The 8,168-nt window shown below is 47.4% G+C and overlaps 1 protein-coding gene across 1 annotated transcript; it reads left to right on the forward strand.

Annotated features, from left to right (window-relative positions):
* The first annotated feature begins 418 nt into the window (after nt 1-418).
* LOC123086879 (flavonoid O-methyltransferase-like protein Os11g0303600) lies at nt 419-2,029 on the forward strand. The gene is made up of 2 exons (XM_044508698.1): nt 419-1,300; nt 1,399-2,029. The coding sequence occupies exons 1-2, from the start codon at nt 503-505 to the stop codon at nt 1,693-1,695; spliced, it is 1,095 nt and encodes a 364-aa protein (XP_044364633.1). The 5' UTR covers nt 419-502; the 3' UTR covers nt 1,696-2,029.
* Nucleotides 2,030-8,168: the final 6,139 nt, after the last annotated feature.

Genomic DNA, 8,168 nt, shown 5'->3' on the forward strand with positions numbered 1-8,168 from the left:
ATTTTATTCCGTATGTAGTTCATATGGAAATCTCTAAGAGACTACCCTAATTAATTCAACCAAATGAACTAAAATTATAAAAATAGTGTGAATTCTGAAGAAAAAAATAGTTAATTTAGTTGAACTAAGGAGTGCCGGATGGTACCCTAAAGGTTCCAAAGTTGCATGCTTAGTAGTAATTATCCACTTCAACTTCTATATTGGCGTGTATCCACTTTAACAATACGCCCGTCACTCCCACGCAGCGATGTCAGTGGATCAGGTGACTGACTGGCAAGATGTGTCTCTTTATCGTTTTTAATTTCCACATGCGGGACACGCGTGATAGCGCCATGCGTGCCCTTCCCTTGCTTGTTCAACTCGCACCGACACACGTACCCACGCGAGCACAGCTATATATATATGTGCCGCTAACAGTACTTGATGGATGCACACTGCTTGAACGAAGCACCATAAAAGACCTCATCAAATAGCTAGAGGGAGATTGATCAAGGTAGCGACGATGGCGGCCGAGGCTCAGCAATTGACCGTTCCCACCGAGGCGGAGCTCCTGCAGGGGCAGGCCGACCTTTGGCGCCACAGTCTCTACTACATGACCTCCATGGCATTCCAGTGCGCCGTCAAGCTCGGCGTTCCGACCACCATCCATAGCCTGGGCGGCGCGGCATCGCTGCCCGACCTGGTCGCCGCGCTGTCCCTTCCACCTGCCAAGCTGCCTTACCTCCGCCGCATCATGCGGCTGCTGGCTACGTCCGGCGTCTTCGCCGCCGATAACGCCGCCGACGTGGTGACCTACCGCCTGACCCCGGTGTCCTGGCTCCTGCTTGATAGCGTCGCTGTAGATGGCCACCCGAACCAAACGCCCATTGTGCTCGCCGCAACCTCGAGGCACTGCATTGAGGCTGCGATGGGGCTCTCCGACTGGTTCCAGAAAGACGTTGTGGCGTCGCCGTTCGAGGATCTTCATGGCGTCACTCTCTTCGACGGGAGCATGGCGGAACAAGACCCCGAGATCGACGCCGTGTTCAACGACGCTCTGGCGTCCCATGACAATTCCGGGTTCCTCACGGTCTTGCGGGAGTGCGGTGGCGCCCTCTTCCAGGGGCTGGAGTCCCTGACGGACTGCTGTGGCGGCGACGGCACGACGGCAAGGGCAGTCGTGGAGGCCTTTCCGCAAATCAAGTGCACTGTGCTCGACCTTCCGAAGGTGATCGACAATGTCCCAGCCGACGGTGTGGTTAACTACGTGGCCGGTGATATGTTCAAGTCCGTCCCACCTGCTCAGGCTGTGTTGATCAAGGTACCACATATAACAAACTAATGTGAAGTTCCTCTCTTATCCATTTTATACGTCACTTCGTTACTAAATTTTTTCTCGAAATTTCCCTACATATATAGCTTGTGCTGCACCATTGGAGTGATGAGGACTGTGTGAAGATCCTTGCTCAATGCAAGAAGGCTATCCCTTCGCGGGAAGAGGGAGGAAAAGTGATTGTTATCGACATAGTTGTAGACTCTTCTTCAGGACCAACGCACGAAGCAGAGCTCCTGATGGATGTAGCTATGATGGTGATGACCAATGGCCGGCAGCGAGACGAAACTGACTGGAGCGAGATATTCACCAAGGCAGGATTCAGTGACTACAAACTTTTGAAGAAACTGGGAGCTCGAGGTGTCTTTGACGTCTACCCGTGAGACAGGCCCAAAAATACGTATTATAATTTGTGGTTTGGTTCAGAAGATGTGCTCTATGGGGGTTGTCTTACTTTGTCAGGTACGTTTCAAGGAGAATACAAGGTACGAGCGAGCATACGGAGTGTTATGCATATGGGTGTCATGCATTCTTGGTAACTTTCCGGTCCGTAAAATTTCCATTCGGTTAAGTACTAAAGCACACGGTGTGCTTTTCTGTGTATCATGTTCACGGTTACTACAACCAGAATGTGATGTTTGTTGATGTGGGTACCATGTAATTGTCTCATGTAAACTATCGCTTATGATGTCTAATATGTTGAGTTTGTGTTGAATACATGTATATGTTGGAGTAATCCAATGGTGTTTGGATAGGAGTTGGGTCGTTTTCCCACACCATACCCCGAGTTGTAATCAGCAAGTTGGTCTTTGTGATGCGTTTTCGTGTACGCATATTCTTGTCTTGGTGCCATCATGAGCGCCAAACCAAATACTAGCACACATATTATAAATATATATGACGATTCAACAACCATGATTTGTTTAGTATTGGTGTGAGGATTTAATGGCTGTGACATGTGTACAGTTACGAAGACCTGACGACCATGACTGTTTATGAACTTATGAAATCTAATGATGACTATGATATATTTAGGTACAACTGTAAATATCAAATGGTTGTTATAAATGATTATGAAGGTCCACCAAATCAATGGTTGGATGTCATGGTGGGACTCGGCTAACCAATCATTTTGACCACCCCGACAGTGCAAACATTGTGATATATTTTTCTTCATGGTGGGAGTGCTTGTAGTGATTGGTCCGAATAGTTGGGCATTGTTCTTCTTCATTCCCTTTTCAAGTGGTGATGTGTGTGCATGTACTACCATTGTAACTTATTGTATCATGATACTTACTTTGTCAAGTATGTTTGTGGGTTAATACAAGGTACAGGCGAGCATATGAAGTGTTATGTATAATGTGGGGTGCTATGCATTCTTGGTTTCTTTCCAATCGGTAAAACTTCCACTTGGGAAAATACTAAAGCACACAGTGTGCTTTACAACGTATATCATGTTCACGTTTACTGCAACCTGAATATAATATTTGTTGATATGGATACCATGTAATACCCAATTGTCTCATGTAAACTATCACTTATTATGTCTAATATGTTGATTTTGTGCTGAATACATGTATATGTTGGTGTAATCCAAAGGTGTTTCAGTAGGAGTTGGGTCGTTTTCCTGCACTGGGTTGTAATCAGCAAGTTGGTCTTTGTGATGTGTTTTCTTGTCTGTATATTCTTGTCCTAGTGCCGGTATGAGCGCCAAACCAAATATGCTAGCACGCATCAATATATGACGATTCAACAACCATGATTTGTTTAGTATTGGGAGTATATAGCAACAAAATTACCACATTGCGTGCTAGGGTTACAAAAAACTATCACTTTTCTTAATTTTTTAATAGACTACCACAAAATTGGCTGATTGTTCTTGTTCCAAAAAAACCAAGTGACTGAATGGATATTATAGGAACGAAGTATGTCTACCAAACCGGCGGAGGGGTGGGGGGGGATGGGAGTTTTAAATTTTCTTTGGAAATATCAAAACTCTCGGAACCCAGCAGCGGAGTTGTGACGCCCCGAGACCGTTGTGCCAGGTGTCGTCCAGTTATTCGCCGACGTTGCCATGTCATTTGCTTGCGTGTTGCATCTTATCATGTCATCATGTGCATTGCATCATCAAGTTTTCAAAACTTGCATTCGTCCGGGGTATCCCAGTTCTCCCCGTTGTCCGTTCTGAGCCCAGACACACTTGAAAGCGCCCGCGACACGTCCGAAATATTATTTTATAAGTGGCCAGAAAATGTTCTCGAAATGGGTTGAAAGTTGGCGTGCGGTCTTATTATAGTGTAGATAGACCGCCTGTCGAGTTTCATCGCATTTGGAGTCTGTTTGACGCCCCAACGGATAACTATAGCGGCATTATAGTCGGTCAAAACGTCGGACGTTTTCGGTCTCCGAAAACCGTGCCGGGCTGCATCTCTCCCCTCTTCTCTCAGACCAACCCGCTCTCCACAGTCCACCTAGACCCATCCTACCTCTCTCTGCTCAGTGCATCGAACCCCTTGCGCGCGTCCGGAAGTTGTCCCGAACCCGACCCGGGGAGTCGTCACCGTTGGGTCGGATCATCCCCAAACATCTACAAAACGTTACTGTTTTCTTATTAGTACTTCCTAGCCTATTTATTCGCGACCGTCCGATTACGATCAAAGGGACCGGATAGCCCCTAATTTAACCCACCTGCTATTTATACATAGATGAAACTCTAGCAGTCCCATCCAGCCATCTAATCCTCCCCGCCGCCGCCACTCTCTCCCTTGGTTTCAGCGCCGAACCAATCCCTGCATCCCTCCGATCCAAACCATCAGCCAACCCCCACCACCTGCCAAGATTTGTTCAACCTCGACCTTTCGATCTGGATCAGATGGCCAGGAGCCATCCCAGGCGTCCTCTCCCCTCAGCCCCGCAGTAGCCGCACTGAGCCAGATCGGCAGGAGCTCGATTCCGTCCACCTAGCCGGAGCTCCTCTCCAGCACGCCGGCGATCACGGCGAGGACCGACCTCGTCCCGCTCCTCTCCTCCCCTGTATCTCCCTTCCTCCCCATGCTTCTCTATCTCTCATCTCTCTCGCTTCTCTTCACAGGAAACAGACCATGGCCGCCTGTCCATGGAGATGGAGCCGCGTCGCCCTAGTCACCTGCCAGCTCGGGTCACTTTTGCTTCGTCCTTGCCGCCCGCTCATGCTCCGGTGAGCCTTGCTGTTGCTCTCCTTCCCTTGTGTTCTCTCTTTCCTGCTGCATCCCCTCTAAATTCTTCCCCGCCATGGCCTCTACAGCTCCCGCCGTCAGGAACCAGCTCCCCTCGTCAGATCCGGTGGATCCTCGCCGTCGTCCGCTGCTTGAAGAGCCCATCTCGCTGCACCTCCCTCCGTTCCGTGCGCCCACTCCAGCGCCATCGCAGCCTCGCGCCGCTGCAGGCTCCCTGCCGCGCCTCTGCTTCTGCAGTCGAGCCGGAGGGAGACGCCCCTGCCTCGAGCCTTCATTGACCGTGGCCTCACCCTGGCCCAACTCCAGCGACAACGTAGGCCTCCACCAGCGCCAAGGCCCAGTTCACCCTGGTCCAGCTCCGCAGCGCCAGTCGGATTCGGCCTCAAGGCCGATGTGAGCCGCCCTCCAGATCCCCTCTTCCTGTTGGGCCAACAGGATTCGGCCCATGTAACATTTTTCCCTCGGGACAAATTTAGCTATTTCCAGAGAGACCATTTTTGCAGAATAACCCCTTTAGAACATGCATTTAATAACCCACAAACTATGCATCACATGTAAAAACTTCTAATATGAAAAATGCTTAGAATCTTGTGTAGTTTCATAATATGCCACTTTCAAACATGATAAAAATGTTTAAAATTATGTTTGCATATATTTTGCCTATTGCCATGTTAAAATGCTTTAATTCATAACTAAATAACCGTAGCTCCAAACTTAACAAACTTTATATGCATTTGGGGTGGAAAAATGCATTGTTTAACATGGTGGCATCTCTTTGCATGTTTAACAACTCTAAAATTGTGTTCAGGGCAGACCAGTACCATAACCGAAATATGCACATGGGGACTTTCCGGAATTGTTGTTCGTTTTTTCGGCCTCATTTAAACTTGACTAGATAGGTAGTTTTAATTTGCTTCACCCTCTTGCCATGTTTAACAACATTTAATATTGTTGGGTACATAAACGAGATCGAACTAAATAACTTGAATGTGGTGTTTCGTCAATATGCAACTTGTGCTCCACTTAATTTGTAGGATTGTTTGTTGCACTTTGCCATGCCACGCTTCATTAAACCGGACATGCATCATACTTGATTGTGCATCATGCCATGATTATGTGATGGTTGATTACCATGATTGTTTGCTTCTTTCCGGTGTTGCTTCTTCGGGTTGGTTCCGATAACGTCGCGTTTGTGAGGATCCGTTCGACTTCGTCCGTGTGTCTTCTTCATGGACTCGTTCTTCTTCCTTGCGGGATTTCAGGAAAGATGACCATACCCTCGAAATCACTTCTATCTTTGCTTGCTAGTTGCTCACTCTTTTGCTATGCCTATGCTGCGATACCTACCACTTGCTTATCTTGCCTCCCATATTGTTAAGTCAAGCCTCTAACCCACCTTGTCCTAGCAAACCGTTGTTTAGCTATGTTACCGCTTTGCTCAGCCCCTCTTATAGCGTTGTTAGTTGCATGTGAAGATTGGAGCTTGTTCCATGTTTGGAACATGGATATTTTGTTGGGATATCACAATATCTCTTATTTAATTAATGCATCTATATACTTGGTAAAGGATGGAAGGCTCGGCCTTATGCCTGGTGTTTTGTTCCACTCTTGCCGCCCTAGTTTCCGTCATATCGGTGTTATGTTCCCGGATTTTGCGTTCCTTACAAGGTTGGGTTATAATGGGAACCCCTTGACAGTTCGCCTTGAATAAAACTCCTCCAGCAAGGCCCAACATTGGTTTTACCATTCGCCACCTAGCATTTTCTTTCCCTTGGGTAGGCCTGCCCAAGGGTCATCTTTATTTAACCCCCCCGGGCCAGTGCTCCTCTGAGTGTTGCTCCGAAATGGGCAGCCTGCGGGGCCACCTCGGGGCAACATGACGGCTGGTTTTACTCGTAGCTTGACCTATCTGGTGTGCCCTGAGAATGAGATATGTGTAGCTCCTATCGAGATTTGTCGGCACATCTGGGTGGCTTTGCTGGACTTGTTTTACCATTGTCGAGGATGTCTTGTAACCGAGATGCTGAGTCTGATCGGATGTCTTGGGAGAAGGAATGTCCTTCTTGACCGTGAGAGCTTGTGATGGGCTAAGTTGGGACACCCCTGCAGGGATTTGAACTTTTGAAAGCCGTGCCTGCGGTTATGGGCAGATAGGAATTTGTTAATGTCCGGTTGTAGAAAACCTGAAACTTAACTTAATTAAAATGCATCAACCGCGTGTGTAGCCGTGATGGTCTCTTCTCGGCGGAGTCCGGGAAGTGAACACGGTGTTGGAGTTATGCTCGACGTAGGTTATTCTAGGATCACTTCTTGATCATAGTTTCTCGACCGTGCCTTTGCCTTCTCTTCTCACCCTCCTTTGCGTATGTTAGCCACCATATATGCTAGTCGCTTGTTGTAGCTCCACCTCTTACCTTTTACCCTTCCTATAAGCTTAAATAGTCTTGATCACAAGGGTGTGAGATTGCTGAGTCCCCGTGACTCATAGTTACTTCCAAAACCAGTTTGCTGAGTCCCCGTGACTCACAGTTACTTCCAAAACCAGTTTGCAGGTGCCGACGATACCGTGTAGGTGCCGCAACCGTGCTCTAGGAGGAGCTCGATGAAGACCTTGTTAGTAGTGTTGTTTCGTTCCAGTTGATCAGTAGTGGAGCCTAGTTGGGACGATCGGGGATCTGTGTAGCATTTGGGGTAGTCTTCTTTTATTTTGGTTCCGTAGTCGGACCTTGGTTGTATCTGGATGGTGTAATGCTTTATTCATGTATTGTGTGAAGTGGCGATTGTAAGCCAACTATGTATCTCTTTCCCTTATGTATTACATGGGTTGTGTGAAGATTACCTCACTTGAGACATTGATTTCAATGCGGTTATACCTCTAAGTCGTGCTTCGACACGTGGGAGATATAGCCGCATCGAGGGCGTTACAAGTTGGTAATCAGAGCCTTCCCCGACTTAGGAGCCCCCCCTGCTTGATCGAATCGTTGGCGTTGTTGAGTGTAGAAAAATGTTTTGAGTCATTTAGGATTATATATATCAGAGAGTAGGATTCTTTTTACTCCTTAGTCCCTTCATCGCTCTGGTAAGGCATCCTGACGTAGAGTTTTGACTCTTCTCTTCTCAAATTTCACTAAAAAAAATTAGGATCACACGGGTATCTTGGAATCGTTCTGATGGTTTTGTGACGAGAACATTGTTCTTGGTGCCTCCTGACATTTAGGGGTTGTGGCAGTGTCCCGGGGAGTTGAGCTCCGAGGTGTTGTCGTCACAATTTTATCGTTGCAGTTCTGGAATACCTGAGTTCCGCCGACATCGAAAATCTCTTTTATGCAGTTGTTGGTGAGATAACCTCGACGCCACCCAGTACTGGGGTGGGAGTTCGGGAGTATTGCCATAACTTGTATAACGGATGCTTTTCGAAGGTTGAGGTAAATGATTTCCGAAGGTTTCTTGGTTATGTGTTGAAGGATGGATACAACTGGATGTAGGATTTGCTAGTTTTGGGTGAGATATTATGCTTCCCCTGTATCCCCAACACCTGATTGCATAACCGGAAAATTTCGGGAGTTTATAAGTGGGAATTCAAGTAGCTCTTAGGATATCTTTCCGACAGATGTATGATATGAAATTGGGGTTAGACGTCT

The sequence above is a fragment of the Triticum aestivum genome, chromosome 4A (assembly GCF_018294505.1).
Source record: "Triticum aestivum cultivar Chinese Spring chromosome 4A, IWGSC CS RefSeq v2.1, whole genome shotgun sequence".
NCBI classification, from domain to species: Eukaryota; Viridiplantae; Streptophyta; class Magnoliopsida; order Poales; family Poaceae; genus Triticum; species Triticum aestivum.

What these genes read in the sequence shown, in the direction of transcription:
- LOC123086879 (XM_044508698.1), top strand. Translation starts at nt 503, where the DNA reads ATGGCGGCCGAGGCTCAGCAATTGACCGTTCCCACCGAGGCGGAGCTC. An exon ending in CTCAGGCTGTGTTGATCAAG is followed by an intron (nt 1,301 to 1,398) that starts GTACCACATATA and finishes CTACATATATAG; the next exon opens with CTTGTGCTGCACCATTGGAG.